Source organism: Passer montanus, unplaced genomic scaffold, assembly GCF_014805655.1.
Source record: "Passer montanus isolate IOZ18808 unplaced genomic scaffold, ASM1480565v1 scaffold144, whole genome shotgun sequence".
Lineage (NCBI taxonomy): Eukaryota > Metazoa > Chordata > Aves > Passeriformes > Passeridae > Passer > Passer montanus.
In genome coordinates this window covers 90,712-112,196 of record NW_024361386.1, presented here as the reverse complement: position 1 = coordinate 112,196, position 21,485 = coordinate 90,712, and the positions used below count along the sequence as shown (strand labels likewise).

Here is a 21,485-nt window from a genome sequence, read left to right as displayed (position 1 = left end):
CGGGCTGCTCCGTCCCTTCCCGGGCTGCTCCGTCCCCTCCCGGGCTGCTCCATCCCTTTCCCGGGCTGCTCCATCCCTTTCCCGGGCTGCTCCATCCCTTTCCCGGGCTGCTCCATCCCTTTCCCGAGCTGCTCCATCCCTTCCCAGGCTGCTCCATCCCCTCCCGTGCCCGGGGCTGTGCCTGTCTCCTGTCCTGGGGGCTCTGGAGCCATGTCCCTGTCCTGCCCTGTCCATCCCCGGGGCTGTGCCCGTGTCCTGCCCTGTCCTGGGGGCCCTGGCCCCGCTCCAGGGCAGGTTCTGCACCCCAAGACCCCAAAATGTGGGATGTGACGGCTCAGGCAGGAGCCCAGAGCCCAGTGCCACGGCACTGAGTGGCAGCAGCAGAGCTCAGAGTTGCTTTGTGCTCCAGCTGGGCCCTGCCAGTGGCATTCAGAGGCAAAGGCTCAGCTCGGACCAAGCCATTGATGCTGTATTTAGGTCAAAATAAAAGGGAAAAAAAAAAAGCAAGCAAACAAAACAGGAAGAAGGGAAAAGGCAGCTTCCAGTCATATCTCGTTTATTAAGGTCTATGCCAGCCTCGGGAGAGCTCTTCCAGTAAGTAAACAGAGCAGGCGGCCGCATCTATAATGAATAAATTTATTGTCTTACAAAAATCATTGTCTAGAAATATGGGTATACAAGAAAACAAGATATTTGCAGTCAGACGCCTGGTGGTCAACAGCCAGTTTGATTAAAAATATCCAAACACACACAACAAAACCTTTGCGACAGATGTTAAAGCTTTTAACCAAAAAGGGAAATCCATGGGTTTTGAGCATGTGGCAGAGGAAGTTTCCTAGTTAACACTGATTCATTGTCACTAATATCAATAATACCACTTGGACTAGAGAGGTACATGATATGAAGCACAGTCAAAATTAATACATTAAATCATTGTTATATAGGCAAATTATATATGTAACGTTGTCTTAGTACTGTAGTGTCTAAGGCACTTTCTGTAATGTCAGTTTTCAGCTATTTAAACAAAAAGAACGCTAACTACTCACTGTAATACTGCTCAAAATAAAAAAAAAAAACCAACAAAACAACAACAACAAAAAAAAAAGGATTCACATCCACTGGCATGTTAACTGTAGGCAGGCAACATCCATCCATCCAGGGCAGGAGCCCCGAGCCCGGCCCCACAGGAGCAGGGCCCAGAGCCTCCCAGGGCCTCACATTAATAAATTAGTTGTGCCTTGCTGTGTTTCTTTCCCAGCGGTGCTCACACACCCAGGCCGGGTGCCTGCAGGGGGCTCTGGGGCCGGGGACCCTCCTGGGTGTGCCTGGACTGCATGGACACGAGGGGATGGAGCGGGCGCTGAGAACACTTCAAATGGGATTGCAGGATAAAAACGGACACTAGCACTCATCCCTACACTTCCCTCTAACACTTCCCAAGGCCGTTTTTCACAGTTCACTCAGGGGGGTGTGTGCGGATCACAATTGGGAGAAAAGAAAGAAACGGGAGCGGTTTGGTCTTCACTGATCCGAGAGGCTGCGGCCAGCCCGGAGCCTGAAGGATGCTGCTGGACACAAGGCATGCACAGCCACGGCGAGGGGTCTGTCCTGGCCCCCCACCCGCTGGGAATGACGCTTCTGGATTGATAAAAAAAAGTTTCATCCTTCACATGATGCTTTATAAAATGGCTTTACAATGAGTATCTGGAAAAGAGATGCACTGAACAGAGACGATCCCGGTTGTTTACTATATATAAAAAAGCAGTTGTACCTATATCTGAAGCAGGGTACAGTGTGGTGAGGCTGGAGAGCCTTAAGACATGGTTGACCTATGATAAGGAACCTTGTAGCACATGCCGAGGGTCGTAAGGCAGCTTTGCGGCCACAAGGCAGTTCCGAGGGCAGGGCAGGGCGCTGGGGCGCTCCCGCGGGGCTGGAAAGGTCTCTGCATGCAGGCGGGGCCGGCGCTACTCGGCGGGGGCGGCGGGCGCCTCGTTCACGTCGCTGCCTTTGCTCTCGGCGTCGTCGTCCGACAGCTCCAGCGAGGCGCCCTCGATGTGCAGCTGCCGCCGGCCCGAGCGGCTCGAGGAGAAGGTGATGGGTCCCCCCCTCCTGGAACGAGAGCAGCGCTGGGGGAGGCTCCTGCACCGGGCAGGGGCTGGGCTGGGCTTGGGATGGGATGGGATGGGATGGGATGGGATGGGATGGGATGGGATGGGATGGGATCTTAAAGCTCAGCCAACCCCACCCCTGCCATGGCAGGGACATCTCCCACTGTCCCAGGCTGCTCCCAGCCCTGTCCAGCCTGGCCTTGGGCACTGCCAGGGATCCAGGGGCAGCCCCAGCTGCTCTGGGCACCCTGTGCCAGGCCTGCCCACCCTCCCAGGGAAGGAGTCCTTCCCAGTATCCCATCCATCCCTGCACTGTCAGGAATATCCCTGTGGAATACCTGGCAGATTCCTTGCTCTCACCACCAGGCTCCAGTTCGAGCCATCCCCTAATCCCAGCAGCTCCCCAGCTCCCAGGGGGGTCTGTGGGCTCGGAGGGGCTCGGGTGTTCCAGGGGCACTGACCTTAGCCTGTTTTTGAGGGTGCTGACCTCCCTGCTCAGCCCCTCGTTGGCCTCTGTGGCATCGTCCAGCTCTCGCTGCAGCTTGCGCCGCGATGCGTTGGCGCGCGTGGCCTCCTCCTCTGCCTCCTCCAGCTGCCGCTTCAGCTGCTTCATCCTGGCATTGGCCTTCTCCATCTGCAACCAAGCCAGCACTGGGGTCACCCTGCAGCACGGCCCCAACTGGGGATGCAGCACAGCCCCAACCAGGGATGCAGCACAGCCCTGCCCAGGGATGCAGCACACTCATGCAGGCTCCAGCCTGGACCCAGAACACCACGGAGCTCCCGGCCCTGGGAGAGCAGGGTGGGAACAGCCCATCCCAGCAGAGCTCACACACACAGGGAGAATCCCTGCTGGGCTTTCCCTGCTGGTTTCATCACCACTCTAACTCCCTTTCCATTAGAGTTCTGTTCCCAAGCCCTTCCCACGCAGGAGGTTTTCCTGAGCCCCCACCCACCTGCTCCTTGTACTGGTCCGCGTGGCGCCGCTCGTCCTCCACCTGCATGAACACCTCCTTCAGCTTCTTCTCCGTGCGCCGCACCAGCTTGTTGGCAGCTGCTCTTTCCCTGCAAGAGCCAAGGCATCGCTGCTCCCGCTGCTGGGGGCTGGCAGCACGAGATCTGCCCCCCTGGGGTGCCCCTGGCACAGCCTGGAACATGCCAGGCACAGCAATGCAGCTGATGCATGTGCCAGGGGCTGCCTGGGAGGCAGGGATGCAGGGATACAGGAATGCAGGGATGTAAGAATGCAGGGATGGAGGGGATGCAGGGATACAAGGATGTAGAGATGGAAGGACACAGTGATGCAGGGATGTAAGAATGCAGGGATGGAGGGGATGCAGGGATACAAGGATGTAGAGATGTAAGGACACAGTGATGCAGGGATGTAAGGATGCAGGGATGTAAGAATGCAGGGATGTAAGAATACAGGGATGTAAGGATGCAGGGATACAGGGATGCAGCTCTCAGAGCACAAAGCCTTGGGGCAATGTGAGGGGCACAAACAGGACTCAGAGAATTCCTTCACAAAGAGATTGGACAGAGCAGCTTTACAGCTGCTGCTCAACCAGTAACACAATCCTGCTGCAGAGCCCAGAGCACAGAAAGGAGAGAGGTGCTGGCAGCACAAGCCCCACCTGCAAATGCGGGGAGGAATCAGCTAAAGAAGTGAATTTTAAGAATAGAATTCAAGGAGAGATGGATAATTCACTGCAGAAAGACTTCTGGAGAGCACAGGATTCATCTCAAGCTGTCCCACATAAGCTGTTCCTCTAACCAAGCACCCAGGGGACATTTCACCTTGTCCCAGGAAACTCCTGCAGCACCCTGTGGCTCTGGGACATCAACACCTTGCAGAGTTCATGCAGCTGGTAGGAAGCAAATCCACTCTGGAACTCCCAGCCCCAGTTACTCTACAGCTGCCTTGTTAAAATTTACCCCCTAAACAGGAGTCTCCAGACAATACACCAAGGCCCTTCAGAAACACCCAGCATGGAACTTTCAGCCATTCAACCACACAGGCAACCAGGTCTTTGCCCCTTACTTGGCTTCCTGCTCCAGCTGTTCTTCAAGCTGTGCAATCTTGGCTTCTAGAGTAGAAATTGTTGCCTTGAATTTGGACTTGACAGAGCCCTCCAGCTCCTGCAGCTTGGCCTTGAGCTCCTTGTTCTGCCTCTCCAGCTGCTGCCGCGCGTTCTCGCTCTTCTGCGCCGCGCTGCGCTCGCCGGCCAGCTCCGAGTTGAGCGTGTCCACCTGGCAGGAGGGGAGAGGGTCACTTGGTGCCACCAGAGCCCCCGTGCCCGTCACAGCCACTGCAGCTGCCCGGGCTCACCTGCAGCGTGGTCTTTCGGAAGCGCTCGTTGAGCAGCTCCGTGTTGCTCTGCTCCTCCTCCAGCTCCTCCTCCAGCTGGGCAATCCGAGCCTCCAGCCGCCGCTTCTCGTCCAGCAGCGCTGACCTGCACAGGGCAAGGGGTCAGGGCGTGTCCAGAGCCAACAGGGCTCCTGGGGAGGGCACTCAGCATCAGGGCATCTCCTGAGCTGCAGGGGACCCTCAAGGAGCCAGCTCCTGTCCCCGCACAGACACCCCAACACTCCCGCCCCGGCAGCGCTGTCCAAACGCTCCTGGAGCTCTGGCAGCCTCAGGGCTGATCCTGGGGAGCCTGGGCAGTGCCCAGCACCCTCTGGGGCAAGAACCTTTGCCAGATCTCCATCCTGCCCCTCCCTGGCCCAGCTCAGGCCGTTCCCTGCCCCAGGCACAGCCTGACTCACTTCCCAGAGGCGCTGTTGGCGATCTCGTCTGCCAGCTCGTCGCGCTCCTGCTCCGCGTGCCGCCGCGCGCGCTCCGACGCCGCGAACTCCTGCAGGGTGGGAACAGTCAGGGCAGCCCGGGAACCCCACACCCTCTGCAGACACAGCCCAGGAATCCCACACCCTCTGCAGACACAGCCCAGCCATCCCACACCCTCTGCAGACACAGCCCGGGAACCCCACACCCTCTGCAGACACAGCCCAGGAATCCCACACCCTCTGCAGACACAGCCCCAAACAGCCTCTGGGAGAAGCTGTGAACTGGGATATTCCAGGGGTTTTATGGATCAGCTGGATGTTCCCTCACTGCCCAGTGCAGTTACTTCTCCCTGTCCATGAATCCTTCCCCAACCAAAGCAAAGGGAAAAAATCTGTGAAGATCAGTAACTCCCCAGCCCTCAGCAGCAGGAGAAACCACTGTGCCCCATGCTCTGGTAGACACAGTCAATGTAAAGTGGTGCTAAATTAAGCAAATGTTTTAGGTTCTCACAGAGTTCTCAGCATGAAGACAAGAGAATAAAAATTAAAAAGCTTCAGCACAACAGCACACCCAGCACTGAACCTCAGATTGTACATCTGCATTAAGTGGCAGAAGCACTCAAGCATTTCCTAAGGACAATGAAATGCTCTACAAGTGCCACACTGAGCTCTGAAGGCCACCCAAGGCCACCTGGAGGAGCCCCAGGCAGTGCCAGCTTATCTGTGAAGGCTGCAAGGGAAGTGTGCTGAGTGGGGGCAACTGCTGCAAGCCTTGCAGCTGAAGCAGACAGGAGAGGCACAGGGACAAGAAAAACAATCTCTTGAATTTCCATCTCACCTCTTGGAGCTGGAGTATTTCTGCTTCGAGACTTTTGAGCTTCTTCTCACTCTCTTTGGACTGGGCAAAGATCTCATCCCTGGATGCTCGGGCCTCTTCCAGCTCCCGCTGGTAGTCCTTCATCTGAGCCTGCAGGTGGAGAGCAGGGTGAGGCACAGCCAGGCTGCACCAGGACAGTCAAACCAACCCAGCTCTGAAGCATTTCAGCCCCTAAGAGATAACGCTGTTCTCCCAAAGTGGCTTCATTCCTGTTAAAGGCATTTCCAGTTCTTCTGAATTCTAAAATTTCATTTCCTCATCTTTCCACCCCTCAATGCCTGGTTGCAAATATCACACTGCAAAACTTCAAGCATTCCATGGAATTACAGAGTGGAAGCTTAGAATGACCTGAGCTGGAAGGGTCCTTAATTATCATCAGTGCCACCCCTGCCATGGCAGGGACACCTTCCAGTGTCCCAGGCTGCTCCAAGCCCTGTCCAACCTGGCCTTGGGCACTGCCAGAGATGTGGAAGGTGGTTTGGTGGGCAGGGGAGTTTGGAACAAGATTCGCTTCAGGATCCCTTCCAACCCAAAGCATCCTGTGATTCTATGAAAGGATGAGTTTTGCCTAGAGGATAATTCAGGCTGGACACTCAGACCCATCAGTGGAGTCTGGCTCTCCTCCTGCCCCTGGCTGCAGCCCCTGGGCAGCTGCCAGGACACAACCCAGCTGGGCCTACCTGCAGCTTCCTCAGCTGTTTGATGGCTTCATCCCGAGCCTTGTTGGCAGCCTCTATCTGCCCCTCCAGGTCCTTCAGGTCCATCTCCAGTTTCTTCTTGGCTGCCACGGCCAGCGCGCGCTGCTTGCGCTCGTCCTCCAGCTCGGCCTCCAGCTCCCGCACCTGGGCACGAGGGCAGCATCAGCCCTGCCAGGCAGGCAGGGCAGGGCCAGCCTGGCACCCGGGCACGAAGCATCAGCCCTGCCAGGCAGGCAGGCAGGCAGGCAGGGCAGGGCCAGCCTGGCACCCGGGCACGAGGGCAGGGCCAGCCTGGCACCCAGGGGCTGCCCAGGGCACGGGGACCCCTCCCCATGGCACAGGGCAAGGCCAGGTCCCACAGGGATCAGAGATCTCTGCACTGAGCACAAGGGAAAGGCCAGGAAAGGACTCAGCTTCTGCAGCATTTCCATTTCAGCCTCCTGCCCACCACTGCCACCCACCCCAGGGGATGGCTCCGGGGCAGATGGAGCCAACTCTGATGGAAAATGAGAAGTAGAATCACCTCATTGTCTCAAGAAAACAATGAAACCATTCCCTTTGAACAGCCTGTTACTGGCACTTATACACCAACAACTTCTTTTCCCAAAATAAAACAAAACAGGAGTGTGTGAACAGCCAGGCAACATGGACTGAGCCAAACCTATGCAAAAACAAACTGAGCCAGAAATGCCACAGCTTACCAACATGAAAGAATATTCTGTTTTGAAGCAAATCTCCCTCCCAGTGCAAGGTCAGGAGCTCTTGTCCAGTCCAGACAACAGCAACTTTGCCCTGCAGTGGCCTTCCAAACCCTGCAGGCCAGGTTTATTCCTAGGACAGCTCTACACTGGTGATTCTCAGTTTTTGTTTTCTTGGGATAAATCTTGAAATATTGGCTGGTTTATTGCTGAACACTTAATGTTGATTTAGAACTCAGCATGATCCTCTAAAGGCATTTCTTGAGGCTCTTCTGATCTCTGTGTTCCCAGATTTCTCAAGTCTGGAAACCTGAAAGCTCTGCCATGATTTCCATTTAGGAAACTGTTCAGTTAATTTAAAAGTCTATCTCAGCATCCATGGATTTGTTCCTGGACATCAAACAAGACGGGCTAGAAAATGCAGCTGGGGTGTCCCTGTGCTGGGAGTACAGCCAGGCAGCAACAGCCAAACCTGTGGAGTGGCTTTGGAGGCCAGCAGCACCCCCTGGCCCTGCCTGGGGACAGTGGCCAGCCCTCAGCCAGAACCACTGTATGCTTTGCAAAAATGCTCTGGTCTGGGGTTTCCACTGGATGGAATCTTTAAGCAAAGGGGTTTCTTTTTCTGGCAGCACAGAGGCCCAGAGTTCTGGCCAAAGCCCTTCCTCCCCTCCTGACTGCAGCACAAAGTAAAACACACGTACTTGTTTCACCAGCATCCTCTTCTTCTCCTCGTTCTGCTCATCTCTGGCTTGCAGATCTCTGTCAAACTGGGCCTTCATGGCCTGCATGTTCACCTCCAGGCGGAGCTTGGCATCTTCTGTGGCCTGCAGCTCATCCTCCAGCTCCTCCAGCTGAGTCCTCATCTCCTCCACCTGCTGCTCCAGGGTTCTCTTGGACTTCTCCAGCTCGTGGACCTGCAGCCCAAACTCTGCTCAGAGCCTGTCCTTGAGGGGCCTCCCAGGGCAGAGCAGCTCAGGGAGGGCAGTGAGTGCCCTGGGCACCCTGAGCTGCACAGGGAGCCACAGCAGAGGCCCCACGGTGCCAGGGCACACCCACCCCCTACCCAGGCTGGCAAAGGGGAAATCTGATCCTTGGGTAAGGATGTGGGGCTGGGCACAGGGACACAGTGCCCATCAGGGAAGGGCAGGGGCCTTTGCCTCAGCTGGGTGCAGGAGGAGGACACTGAAGGGTCACAGTTCTGCTCTGCCTTTGCTTCAGCCATGTCCTGCAGCTCAGCTTGACCAAAGGTAACAGAAATCCCCATTATCCCTCATTTATACACAATAAATATACCCAGCAACACAAAAATGGGGAGGTGGCTGCCTGATCTGCCACAGCTGCAACACGTGAGCAGCTCTGTCTGACTGCAGTCCCACCTCCACTGACCCAAAAGCACCAAACTGGTATCTGGGATCTGCATGAGGGGGAGAATGCAGCTTGGAAGATGTTCATTATGCTGGGCATTAATTCCTCCAGCATTCTGGTGAGCTTCAGGAAGTTCTGCTCTGGTGCACAGCCCCTTGTGCAGCCAGGGAGTTTTCCCAGTCTCTAACAAACAGGCTGTGGAGCCATACTCACATTTTTGCCCACATCATCCTTGGAGCTCATCAAGTCTTCCATATCTGTACGCAGCTGCTTGTTCTGCCTTTCAAATTCCTCCTTGGCTTCCAGGGCCTCCTCCAGGGCCCGGGCCAGGGACAGGGCTTTGGTTTCCTTCTCCCTGGCCTCTGCCTCAGCACGGTCTCGCTCCTCTGCATACCTGGCAGAAATGTTCTTTTCTTCTGCCAGCATCTGGACACGAGAAACCATGAATGCATCTCCTGAGCTCCACACTCAGGTCCTTCCTGCCTCAGTGTTCTACTCAGGAAGTGGCTCATGCCCTGAGTTTAACTGGCCTTCAGGAGCTGCCTGGTCCCTCAGCTGTGAGCAAAGTGTCAGTGAGAGAACAGCTACAGGAGGAAAGCAAGCTACTCATCAAGACTCGAGTTTCATATGATTCCCATCTTTCAGGTCCTTCTTTAGCCTACCTTGAGGGATTGCAATGAAACTAAAGTTTTTGTTCCAGCATAATTCTCCTTTCTGCATGAAGAGCTGATCCCTTGCTCTGACAAGCCTCGGAGATGGCATTTGGCTCCCAGAGCTGGGAGTGACACATTGCTCCTAACACAGGCTGCCCACAGGTCTATCAACAACCACAGCACAGCCAGACCCTCTTCACACACAGCTCAGCAACACAACAAGTGCCATTTAGAAACCCTAGAAAGCCAGCAGGTGACAGCAGACTGCAGTACCTGATCAAACTTCTTCTGCTTTTTCTCCAGGTTGGAGACGATCTGGCGCTGGTGGTCCAGGTCCACCATCAGGTCATCCAGCTCCTGCTGCAGGCGGTTCTTGGTCTTCTCCAGCTTGTCATAAGCCAGAGCCTTCTCCTCCAGGCGCTGGCTTAGGGACTCCATGTCCTTCAGCAGCTTCTTCTTGGTCTCCTCCAGCCCTTCGATGGTTCCCAAGTCATCGTCCACCTTCTTCTTGGCCTCAGCCAGCTGCAATTCACCAAGAGCAAGAGGAGGCCCTTAGGGCATCAGGAGAGGGGAGAGGCACAGGGGCAAAGTGCTGCTCCTGCAAGCTAAGGGAGCACAGAACCTGGCAGCTCTCGGGCTCTCAGAGGCCTGAGCCCTGCCCATCACAGCTCAGGGGACACAGCACTACTGCAATGGAAGCTTCACTCCAAAATCTGCTCCAGCACCCGTGGAAGTTCATTATTGCTCCCCAAAGCTCTGGAACACTTTGGGACAGCTGCTCACACAAGGTCTGCCTCTCACAGCAGCCTACCTGGGCCTGCAGGGCCAGCATCTGCTTCTCCAGGTTCTTCCTGGCCTCCTCCTCCTCCTCCTGCTGCTCCTGCAGGTTGTTCTTCTCCTCCTCCAGCTGCCTTATCCTGCTGCTGAGGTTGAGCTTCTGGCGGGTTTCCTCCTGGAGCAGCTCCTGGGACACAGCATGGGCAGGGCTGAGTGTGCTCTGAACACCCACAGCCCCACACGGGGACTTCAGGTTCATTTTCCCTCAGATTTTGGGACAAGGACATGCTTTATGAAGCTATCTGTTATTTGGGGTCTCAAAAAGCCACTGACCATTCATTTTGGGCACATTTAAACCTTCCTAAAGCAGATCTCTGGTCAGGGAACCCATACCAGTCTGTTCTAGAAATTAAGGGATGACACCTTCCCACCTTTCAAGGCACTAGCCCAAAAATCACCTTCAAAATGTATTTTTTCTTTTTCAGACAAGCACAGAGCACCTATTAAAAACCACCTGGGAAGAACGTGGAGCAGCAAATGCTGCAATGGCAGCATGCTTCCAGGTTTGCTGCACTGTTTAAATATAAAGGTCACTTTAAAGGTGGAAACTTCTGTCATTACAAAGTAATGGAAGGTGCAACCCCCATCCTGCTCCCTACAAACCCCCCAGCTGTCATTAACATTATTCAGAGTTAACTGGCCACCATTAGAACTTTAATACAGGCAAGATAAAATATATTGAAGTGATGATTATCTGCAGAAAGCTGCATTTTCTTAATTAAGAGCCAAAACCTGACAGTTTGAACTTCAGCTGTAAGAATTTGAAGCTGTCAGCAGAAGACTGTTGCTCCTCATATATCCCAAGGATATTGACATTAAATTTTGCCTGGAAAGGGTTTTTTTATTTGATTCTTATCTGCCTCAGAGACAAAGACATAAAACAGAACGACCAGCAATCAGGAAGTGAAGCTCAGAGAATGAAAACTTGGCTCCCCACGTGGCTGAGCCATCCCCATCCATCCCATTTGACTGGGCAGAACAGGAAATGCAGCCCAGGGGCTTTCCAAAGCATGGAAATGTGTTTTCTGTCAGCAGTCAGCACTTCCCTGAGGAGCAGAGCTGCAGGGCCAAGCTCAGCTCTGCTGCACACTCACCTGTGTGTCCTGGAGCTGGGATTCCAGGCTGGCTGCATCCTTGGCAAACTTGATGCCTTTCTTCTCTGCCTCCTCCAGCAGACTGGAGACATTGTCCAGCTCATTCTGCAAAGCAACAGCCCAAAGGTGAGAGCACAGCCCAAATCCCACTGGGGCTGGGACTGCAGGGCACAGAACCTCAGCAAACTCCAGGTACAGAGCCCAAGAGAGGGAGACAGCAAGCTAGAACCACTGAAGTTTGGCTACAAAAGGGAAGCTGAATGTCAGTGCTGAAGTGCAGTAACAAAACCAGAGCTAGTCTGATATTTAGCACTTTGCTCTGATCCCTGCATTCACACTTTAATGTTATTTTTAATTCCAGGACCATCTATTTCATGCAAGCATTAATTCAGGGATCATCAGGGTCTGAAGCATCACTGCAAGAGGAAAGGTTCCTGCCAGGTGCCAACTTATTATTTTGGGCTACACTTTTATATACCCTGAGACAGCCTGAAAGCTTCCCCCCAGAGAGCTGGGCCATTCCCTTCTGGAAGAGCTTCACCTGGATTTACCTGCAGCCCTCACTGCTGTGGTTCAAAGTCAGCCATGGCTGCATTTTTCCTGTTTGTTCCATTTCCCACAAAAATGGGCCTGTGCTTGCAGCCCCTCCCTGCCAGGCCCCCAGCCTGGAGCACCAACCCAAACCTGTGGCCACCATCACTTTTTGTTCATCCTTAAGGAAAAGCTCAGCCCACTCCACTCAGCTCCCAGCCAAGCCAACCCTGGCTCAGCTGGCCTGGGCAGAGCTCCCTGCAGGATTTGTGTCCAGGGTGGAAGCACATCCTCCCAAGGCACTGCAGCTCTCACACAGCCCAGGCCGTTCAGGATTGATGTCACAGCACCACTGTGAGGCCTCCCAGGTCCACGAGAGCCCTGCTGAGGCCAGGTCACCTCCCACATCAGCCACAGGCCATTTCTGGACACCGTTTTTCAGGATTTTAGGGTTTCCAGAGCCTTACCTGCAGCTTGTTTGCCTTCTCAGCCAGCTCCACCCTCAGCCTCTCCCCTTCTGACACCTTTGCAGTCAGCTCCTGCACCTGAGCATCGAGTTTCTTCCTCTTGTGCTCAGACTCTGCCTTGACCTGCTGCAGCACCTTCACCTCACAGGCCAGCTCCTTGTTGTCAGACTCCAAGCCTTGCTTGTTCTTTTCAAGGTTTGCTTTGAACTAGGGAAGACAAAAGGGAAGAAGTTCAACCCCTGGCTGCAGGTGAGTGCTTCCTGGCACAGATGATTGTGCAGATCTCCATGCCCAGAGGGAAGCCAGGGGCTCAGCAGGGCTGGGATGCTGCTGTGGAACACTGGGGGTGCCAGCAGAGGCTGGGGGAGCCAGGCTGCTCTCCCCAGGTGAGGGAGCAGCAGCAGGGCAGGATCTGGGATGGCAGCACTGGAAATGACTGTTTTGGTAGCACTGCAAGCAGCAAGGAATGTGCCCATGAAGAGATGAGCATGGCTCATCTCACAGAAACAAAAGGGAAGACATGAACCAGAGCTGCCCTGATTTGAGTGGGCAGAGCAGCCTGGGAGTGCAGAACAAAGCAATGCTCAGCTCTGCACTGACGTTTGCAAGGAGCCTTTCAAAAAGCCATCCCTGGCACCAGGGATGTTTAAGTGTCACTTCTGCTGTACCACAGAGCTGACACCCCCTGTCACAGGAGCTTTGTTTCAGATTGCAGGGTATTCTTCCATCTTTTCATGCTCCTATTGAGAATATTTATTGAATAAGGAGCAGAAGACATGCAGAAGATTTTCAGGTGAATAAAGCTGGTGAAAATCATTGTTTAACTACTACATTTCTCTCTTAATTTAGAGTACTAAGGAAGCTTGTGCAGTATTCACAATACATAAAAACCACCACAGGACAGGAACTGTCCACACACACATTTGTGAATGACCCCAGGTGTAATTTCCAAAACCAGACACTTCTTTTTTTGGAATAATTCTTATTTTGAACAAGAGCCATGTGAGCCACCTGTGCCTCTGCTGCTGGTGACCAGAGGGCACAGCACAGATGTGCTGCTGAACAGCTGCAAACTGTCAAACCAACAGGAGAAATGTCAGCTATAGGGTGGATTTTCAGAGGACAGCTTAGCTCTGTGAGCATGGAAAGCCTCAGCCCAGGTCTCCTGGGAGGAACCATGCTGCCTGTGGTACTCATAAAAAGCCCTGGAGCAGAAAGTTCATTTTCCTCTCACCCTTTTGGCCTGCTCAAGCTGTTCAGAGAGCTCCTCCAGGGCAGTGGCATGCCTCTGCCTGATCTCCTGGATCTGGGCTTCGTGGTTTTTGGTTTCCTCCTCAATTGCTTTCTTCAGCTCAGCCACCTCCTGCTCTCGCTTTGTCCTGGAGGGGTCATCAAAAAAATCAGCATTTCAGTTTTTTATAAATCTCAGAGGAATTCCAGTGCTGCTTGCTTACACAGACCATGGCCCTACCTGAGCTCTTGCTGTGCTGCAGTGGTATCCAAAGTATCTTCCAGTTCAGTTTTCAAAGCCTCCAGCTCTTCACTCAGATCCCTTTTCTGCTTTTCTGCCTTGTTCCTTGAGGCCTTCTCAGACTCCAGATCCTCCTGGAGCTCTGCAATCTGAGCCTGCAGCTCCCTGATCACCTTCAGTGCATTGTTCTTCTGCACTGCCTCCTCATCCCCCCTGTCAAACAGGCACCACAGTTACTGGGACTGCCCCTCCCTCAGAACCCCTGTTAATTAGCTACAAGCCCAGCTGAACTTCTCTGGAATAAAATAAATACCAACATTTATAGAATGGAGGGGGTGGAACCTTAAACATCACCAAATTCCCACCCCTTCATGGGCCGGGAGACCTTCCACTACCCCAGGTTCTCCAGCCCTGTCCAGCCTGGACACCTCCAGGGATGGATGACAGGAACCACAGATAAAACCAAGGTGCACTGTCACAGGTATCAAGCTTTAGTTTACAGTCAAATATTCCAGTTTTGTAGATCTCAACACTGCCCCAGAGATGTTCCATCTGTAGAATTTTCTCTTCCTGCAAAATTCTATTTAAAAAATCCAGGTGGCATCAGCATGACATGGAGTATCACCCAAACCCAGACAAAGTCTGTCCTGCCCAGCACTTTAAGAGAAATACACATTTTTCCCTCCTGAGGCCGAATTTTGGGAGACTAAAAAATCTTCCAGAACCCAAACACTGTTACACCACGTGCAACTTCTTCTCTGTGCAGGTTTGCAGAGGCAGGATGCTGGGGATCCCTGAACTGCTGGGAATTTCCCTGGCTGTGCACAGCACAGGGCTCCAGAGCTGGCTGCACTGCAGCACGCCAGCCCTGACTGTGAAATTCCCTTGTTGGGAGCAGCTTTGTCCTGCTCTGACCTGGCCACAGCAGCCTGCAGCTCCTCCTCCTTCTTGGCCAGCTGGATCTTCAGCTCCTCAATCTGGGCTTGCAGCTCAGCTATTTGGTCCTGCAGGTCTGTAGTTTCCCCATCCAGTTTCCTTTTAGCTTTTTCTAACTCCTGGCGGGTCTTCTCCTCCTTTTTCAGGCGTTCTGAAGGAAGCAAAGAATTCAATTCCTATGGAATTGTCCTTCTTGTCACCCTCAGGGACTCTGGGGTGGCAGGAAGGGTGGGAAGTTTAATTTATGCTGCCTCAATTCTCTCTCCAGCCTGCAGAAAAATGAAATAGCAAAGGAGAACTGCATGACTTCGCCAGGAAGTCAGGGGAAAGTCTCTGACAACTGTGAATAGCTTGGGATGAGGCAAAGAAACATCTTGGTAGAAAAGAAGGAGTGGGAACTAATAGAGCAGCTTGAGCTGTTAGGCCAGATAATCACAGACATCAACACCAAAAAAAGAAGATAAACTGTGGACTGGAACAATTGCATGGCTTTGGAAGGGCCAGGCCAGACTCCAAAAATCTGCTGGAAAATGGCACAGCTTAAAGTAAACTTGAATAAACCATTTTACAAGAATCTGTGCTGTTTAATCACATCCCACCAATGTTTAGCAAAACTCTGCAGCCCTGACAGCTCCCTGCCAGTGATTTATGGTGCAGCTGGGACATCCAGCCCTGAGGAGCTTTTTGGGACAAGCACCCCACCAGCAGGGCCACAGCAACCCAGCCCCTGCTCTGCCCTGCCCGGGCACACCTGGCAGGGCTGGCACAGCCTGGCAGGGCTCAGCTTGGCTGGGCACACCTGGCAGGGCTCAGCTTGGCTGGGCACACCTGGCAGGGCTGGCACAGCCCAGCAGGGCTCAGCTTGGCTGGGCTCAGCTTGGCTGGGCTCAGCTTGGCTGGGCACAGCCTGGCTGGGCTCAGCCTGGCAGGGCTCAGCTTGGCTGGGCTCAGCTTTGCTGGGCACAGCCTGGCAGGGCTGAGCAGGGCTGCAGCAGGTCCCAGCCTTGCTGAGCACACCTGGCAGGGCTGAGCAGGGCTCAGCTTTGCTGGGCACAGCCTGGCAGGGCTCAGCTTGGCTGGGCACACCTGGCAGGGCTCAGCTTTGCTGGGCACAGCCTGGCAGGGCTGAGCAGGGCTGCAGCAGGTCCCAGCCTTGCTGAGCACACCTGGCAGGGCTGAGCAGGGCTCAGCTTTGCTGGGCACAGCCTGGCAGAGCTGCCCAAGCTGAGCAGGGCTGCAGCAGGTCCCAGCCTTGCTGAGCACAGCCTGGCAGAGCTGAGCTTTGCTGGGCACACCTGGCAGGTCCCAGCCTTGCTGGGCACAGCCTGGCAGAGCTGCCCAAGCTGAGCAGGGCTGCAGCAGGTCCCAGCCTTGCTGAGCACAGCCTCAGCCCAGCTCTAAGGGCAGTGGCACAAAGGTACAGTTCCAGGTGCCAGCAGAGTTCATTCCCCTGTTCAATCCTTTGTGGCTCCTCAGTGCAGGGATTTCCCTCACAGCCCTCCCAAAGCTCCTTCTGGACTAGATGGAAAGGGAGCCATGGGCAGGAACCCCTCAGAGGCACCCTGGGCTGGCTGGGGTTTTCCAGACAACCTAAGGTAACACTGCTTTTCCCCAAGCACTTTCACATTCCAAAGGATTTGTACTTTCCCCTCTGTTTCTACGTGAGGTTCCTGGTGAGTGACACTTACAGCAGAGTCACAAGACACAATTTTGTAATTGAGAGAGTTCACAGCAAACTGAATTAATTTTTTTCCCCAAAAACAGTGCCTAGACTCTAGCAGAGACCTTAATGGCTTCTTGAGTCATCTCCAAGAGTAAATATCATTTTACCCTGCTTTCCTAGCCAAAAAATTGCATGCCTTAAATATAAGCTTTAATTTCCACTTCTAAGGCCATCAGTCTTGGAATGGCTCTGTAACCAAACACATCTGTCACGTTGTCTCTTGATTTGAGCACAGAGTACTTCAGAATTATTTTCCAGTGAGTAAAGCTTACTTAGACCCACCTTAAAGCCTCTGAATGGAGCTGTGGAAGACAAGGCTCATCAATCACTGCTACCCCTGTTAGCTCAACACCTGCCTACACAGATAAGGTAAAACTCTGATATCCTTCCAGAAGCACATCAGCCTTAAAAAATGCACCAGGACAGGCCCCAGCACACCAAGTGCAAGAACCATTCCCAAATTAGGGCTCACAGAGCAACTTTCTCTGTTATTTTGCAACTTTGACTTGGCAGCTCATTAATGTTGCACAGTATCTATAGTAATTAAAATAAAACAACACAAAATCAAGAAGGGTTGCATATGGGGTGGGTTTCACTTGTGACAACAGTGGCAAAACAGTCAGAAATAAATGGCTAAAGGACTGGAACCATGACTGGAATCATGGAATGGTTTGGGTTGGAAGAGGCCTTAAAGCTCAGCTCACTCCAGCCCCTGCCTTGGGCAGGACACCTTCCACCAGAGCAGGCTGCTCAATAAAAAAAGCACTACAAAATAAAATATATCTACAAATATAATGAAGATAAATATTAAGAAAAGCAAAACAATTGAGATTTGCTTATTGAAAAACAATCCTGGAAGCCTAAGGAGTGCCATTCCTGCAGGAATACACTGCTCTGTGTTAGAGGAAAGTGGGAGAAGCCTCCAGGAGCCAGGATGTTCTCCCCTGGTGCTAATGGACACAGGCAACAGCAGGAACTTCTGAGTGTGTCTACAGAGGACATGAAATAAAACCCTGACAAGTTCAAAGGAGGCAGACTGAGCAGCCAGACCAGGCAGAGGCACAGCTTTCCTCCAGGACCTGGCAGGAGCAGCAGCCCTGCCCCAAGGATCCATCCCTCCTGGGCTGCTCCCAGCCCATTCCAGGCACAACAAACCTTCCAAATCAGTGATCATCATTTCCTGCTTGTTCTTCAGTTTGGCCAAGTTTTTGGCTTTTTCTTCTTCTTCAGCCAGCTGAGAAGAGCATTCAGCAATCCTATCCTCCATCAGCTTCTTTTCCTGGGCAGGAGGAAGGGGAGGGAAAACAACTTCAAAATAACTTCAACACAACAAACAACAACAAAATTACTTCAACACAAAATAACTTCCAGAGTCCCTAAGCAGTGCAAATAAAGGAATGCACAGAACACACAGAGGGCTGTCAGAGAGCACAAGATTCTATTACAGATTTTGTTTCTGTTACAGATTTCATTTCAAGTGATTGTCAATATCAAGGATCAGCTGGAATTGTTTGGAACCATGAACACTTATTTTCCAGGAAAGACCTGGAATTCAGCACACAGCAGGCCTGGCTTTAGGGCAGCACTGGAAATCTGTCTGCAGAGAACAATGGCAGCTATAAACCATTAAACCACTTTTCCAGCTCTAGGATTTGGGAGAGTCATGAAACTGGGAAGAGTGTGTGACAAACTCCCCCTGCAATGTCAGCCCAAAGCCATCTCCAGTCACATCCCAAAGTGTCCAGGTGTCCCAGACCCTGTGACAGCACTTTGGGAGCTGTCCCTGGGCACCTCCACCCTGCACACTGCTCCCACCTTCAGAAATTTGGAATTTTGGTCCTCCAACAGCAGGATCTCCTCCTCCATCTTCTTGATCTTTGCTTCAGCTGTCACTTTTTCAAGCTGCAGCTTCTGCCGAGCTCCCTCCTCCTCATCAAGCTGTTCCTCCAGGTCCTGGGGAGAGACACAACTGCACCTGTGCATCTTCCAGGCTATCCAGGGGGGGCACTGAGGCTTTTTTAATTAGTGACAGAGATGTGTTACTTGGGAAGCCTCTGGCCCTAACACACACCAAAGCCACATTTGCTCTGTTAGATTCATGTCCAGGATCAATGATCTGGCAAGGAATGAAGGGCCATGGGATGCACATGGAATTTTTGGTGCTCTGGATTCCAGCTTTGGGTGAAATGTGCTCTCTAGGAAACACTCACTGCCACAGCCTTCACCTTCCTAATTCCAACTACAAAATAAAAAATCTGTAATTAATGACAACCAATCAGGTCAGGCTTTATGGCAGAGCCTTCCCAGCACACTGCACCTGAATGGGGCACCTGGTGGAAAACCACCAGGATCTGGGAGAGATTCCACAGGAAACAGCTCCCCTTATTTCAGTGCCACAGCTGAGCCAGTTCAGCCATTGAACAAAGAGTTAAAAAGCAATAATGCCCTGTGCTTCTGAGGGTTTAAACATGATTCATTTAAATATGATTAACAGACATTTTTAAACTGCATCAAAAGTCGTGAGAAGTGAAGTTTATTTCCTCTTCATCTACTTTCAATATTTTTAAAGACAAGTACATTCTCAGCTACTCCCTGTTTCAGGGCCACTGTTATTTAAAAGGAAGCATCTAAATAATCTGATTGTCAAAAAAACCTCAATCAAGTAATTGGAGGAAATGACATTGTCTTAGTGAAGTCAAATGAGTAAAATCCTTCATGACGTCCCCTGGATTTCAGTCCAAAAGGAACATCCACAAGTGACACCATCCCATCAGTCTGTCCCCAAGCCCTGTGCAGCTCCTGCCCTCTCAGAGCACTTTGCTGCCTTTAATTATCCCTCAGCACACACTGCCAGGACATCCTGACACCTTCCTTTACCCTGCCAGGACAGTCCTGGTTTTGCTTTCTCTCCTCACCTGCCTGAGACCACACAGAGCTCATCACACTCAACACAGGAAGAGAAGAGAAATAAAAAATCATTCCACTCAGGAGCCAAATTCCTCTGTCCTGCAGGGATGCTGAGGGAGCTTCCCCATCCTACTTCACCTCCAGTCACTGAGAACCATACCTGGATATGGCCCTGCATCTTCTTCTTCTCATTCTGCAATATTTGGTTTCTTTCCTCCTCCTCCTCAACCCTGGACTCCAAATCATGGAGAATTTCTTCCAGCTCTTGCTTTTTGGCAGCCAAGCGAGCCCTCATCTCCTCAGCCTCTGCAAAGAGCTCTGTCTCAGCCTGGAGCTGCTCTGCAAGGATGTTCTTCTCCTCCAGCACCTGCAAATACAAAAGGCAGTGAAGCTTTAAAAATGACACTTCAGAGACTCTCGGGAGAGATGACACCTGTGACAGCCACAAAGGTACCAAAGGCCACGTTCTGCCCCAGCTCCTGCCTCCCAAGTCCACATCCCAAACCAAGGACTTCCAGAAGAGGCTTTAGCAGCAGTCCAGAGCACAGCAGCTCTGGCTCCAGCAGCATTTCCTGCAGAGTGGCACAGCAGGGCCATGGGCTGGTCCTGCCACTTCTGGCCAGTCCCAGTCCCCATCCCTGAGGATGTCACTTGTCCCTCCCATGGGACAGAGCACAATCCATGTCCTGCACAGCAAAAGCTGATCTTGGACACAAACCTGTTGATGTTTCCTTTCCATTTCCTCAAGCTCTGCCTCCACTTTTGTCTGTTTTTCCTTCACCTTCATCAGCTCCTCATCCTTGGCTTGGAGCTCTTCTTCCTGACGAGTGACCTGCAGAAGAGGCTTCACCTGCAAAGGTGTGGAAGGGAGATGTGAGAGCCTGCACTCAGCTATTTACAGGAGAAAGAAACAGAAAAGAACAGAACAGAAGGAACCTTGGTGAAGACTCTCCACCACTGCCAGTGCCTCAGCTTCAAATATGCAGCACAATTCCTCTGCAGGATTTTCAGTGCACTCAGCTGCTGCTGCTTCTTTGCAAAGGCCCTGAAGACAGAAAATTTAAATAAATAAATGTGTTAAATACAGCTGACCATCATTTAATTTTTAGGTTACCCAACCCTACAACACTTACAGACCATAAATAGGCTTCTGTATAAGTTTCAGTAACTACACTGAATTTATGAGTTCTTGCTCCTACAGAGTCAGAGCAAGAGCTGCATTCACCATTTCCCATAATTAAAAATGCTGCTTGCTCTTAATCTCAGCAGGTTTTTTTCTAAAAAAGACAAAATCAGGATGGATTAGCTACTTTAATTTTTAAAAAGCAGCTTTCCAAAGAACTTCCAGGAACCTCCAGTGGGACAGGAGGAGAGACAAAGGAATTTGCACACTGTAAAGGGCTGTGTGTGCCACAAAGGAATGAGCAGGGAGAGGGGATATTGCCAAGGAATGAAGGTGAAAATTCTTCCCAGGCAAAAACCCTCTGAATACCCAGAGTGCAATTACAGTTCTTCAGGCAACACTCTGAGAAAATGCGTCCTGAAATTCAAGTTTTAAAGCACAGCTCCCTGTCAGAGGGGCTTGAGAGACCCAAGGGAAGATGCAGTCCCAGAGCACACTCACTTCCTGGCCAGGTAGCCCCTGCACACTGCCTGGAAGAAGATGATGATGTCTGTGATCTTCAGGTCCCGCTCCTCCTCCAGGTGTGCCAGCACTCCAGCTCGGAAGAAGATCTTGCTCTGCCCAATTCTGTACAAGTTGGGGTCCAGCTCCAAGGCTCTGATCTGAACAGACAGGCAAGGCCGTTCTTGTTACGCCAAGAAAAGGACAATTTAGGGGAATTTTTCAATGTTTAGACAATACTTAGCTATGAACACTTACCATACGCTCACAGGCTTGCTTACCATCCATGAAACCTTTGGGAATTGCATTGGGAGTCAGGATCTCATACCTGGAAGGTAAATGAAAAAACACCTTTACACTCAGCAATAAGCAGTGTAATTTATAATATAAACTTATAGCATAAATGGAAAAACACCTTTACACTCAGCAATCAGCAATGTGGTTTATAGTATAAACTTATAGCCAAACTACAGTGACCAAGTGCACAGTTAGGGAATTCCTCCAGGAAATTTTCCAGCAGCCAGTTTTGGATTGTTTCCCCTTGCCCACTGCCTTCAGAATAAACAGCAGTAGTTAAACACATGAAGTTCAAGGCCTCACAATCAGGTTTTGATTTTCTTTGAGCTGGGCTGGGGGAGAAGGGAGGACTGTGGGGTCTTCAATTATTTAAAAAGGAACTTTAGCTCCTAAGAGCTCAAAAGGCTGTGGC

The 21,485-nt window shown here is 52.0% G+C and overlaps 1 protein-coding gene across 1 annotated transcript in view; it reads right to left on the bottom strand.

The window, feature by feature from the left end:
- Positions 1–539: 539 nt before the first annotated feature.
- The window catches only part of MYH10 (myosin heavy chain 10), a 78,856-nt gene continuing 57,910 nt past the window's right edge, over positions 540–21,485 (bottom strand). Inside the window, exons 17-40 of the mRNA XM_039700766.1 lie at positions 21,035–21,104; positions 20,777–20,937; positions 20,089–20,197; positions 19,871–20,002; positions 19,313–19,519; positions 18,061–18,198; positions 17,401–17,524; positions 14,502–14,673; positions 13,587–13,799; positions 13,350–13,494; positions 12,116–12,322; positions 11,118–11,222; positions 9,998–10,150; positions 9,460–9,708; positions 8,747–8,959; positions 7,870–8,082; positions 6,453–6,614; positions 5,734–5,862; positions 4,878–4,966; positions 4,441–4,564; positions 4,153–4,361; positions 3,068–3,176; positions 2,573–2,745; positions 540–2,112 (exon numbers count right to left, since the gene is read on the bottom strand). Of these exons, the coding sequence (XP_039556700.1) occupies positions 1,968–2,112; positions 2,573–2,745; positions 3,068–3,176; positions 4,153–4,361; positions 4,441–4,564; positions 4,878–4,966; positions 5,734–5,862; positions 6,453–6,614; positions 7,870–8,082; positions 8,747–8,959; positions 9,460–9,708; positions 9,998–10,150; positions 11,118–11,222; positions 12,116–12,322; positions 13,350–13,494; positions 13,587–13,799; positions 14,502–14,673; positions 17,401–17,524; positions 18,061–18,198; positions 19,313–19,519; positions 19,871–20,002; positions 20,089–20,197; positions 20,777–20,937; positions 21,035–21,104 (3,751 nt within the window). The 3' untranslated portion in view covers positions 540–1,967. The remainder of the gene's footprint in view (positions 2,113–2,572; positions 2,746–3,067; positions 3,177–4,152; positions 4,362–4,440; positions 4,565–4,877; positions 4,967–5,733; positions 5,863–6,452; positions 6,615–7,869; positions 8,083–8,746; positions 8,960–9,459; positions 9,709–9,997; positions 10,151–11,117; positions 11,223–12,115; positions 12,323–13,349; positions 13,495–13,586; positions 13,800–14,501; positions 14,674–17,400; positions 17,525–18,060; positions 18,199–19,312; positions 19,520–19,870; positions 20,003–20,088; positions 20,198–20,776; positions 20,938–21,034; positions 21,105–21,485) is intronic.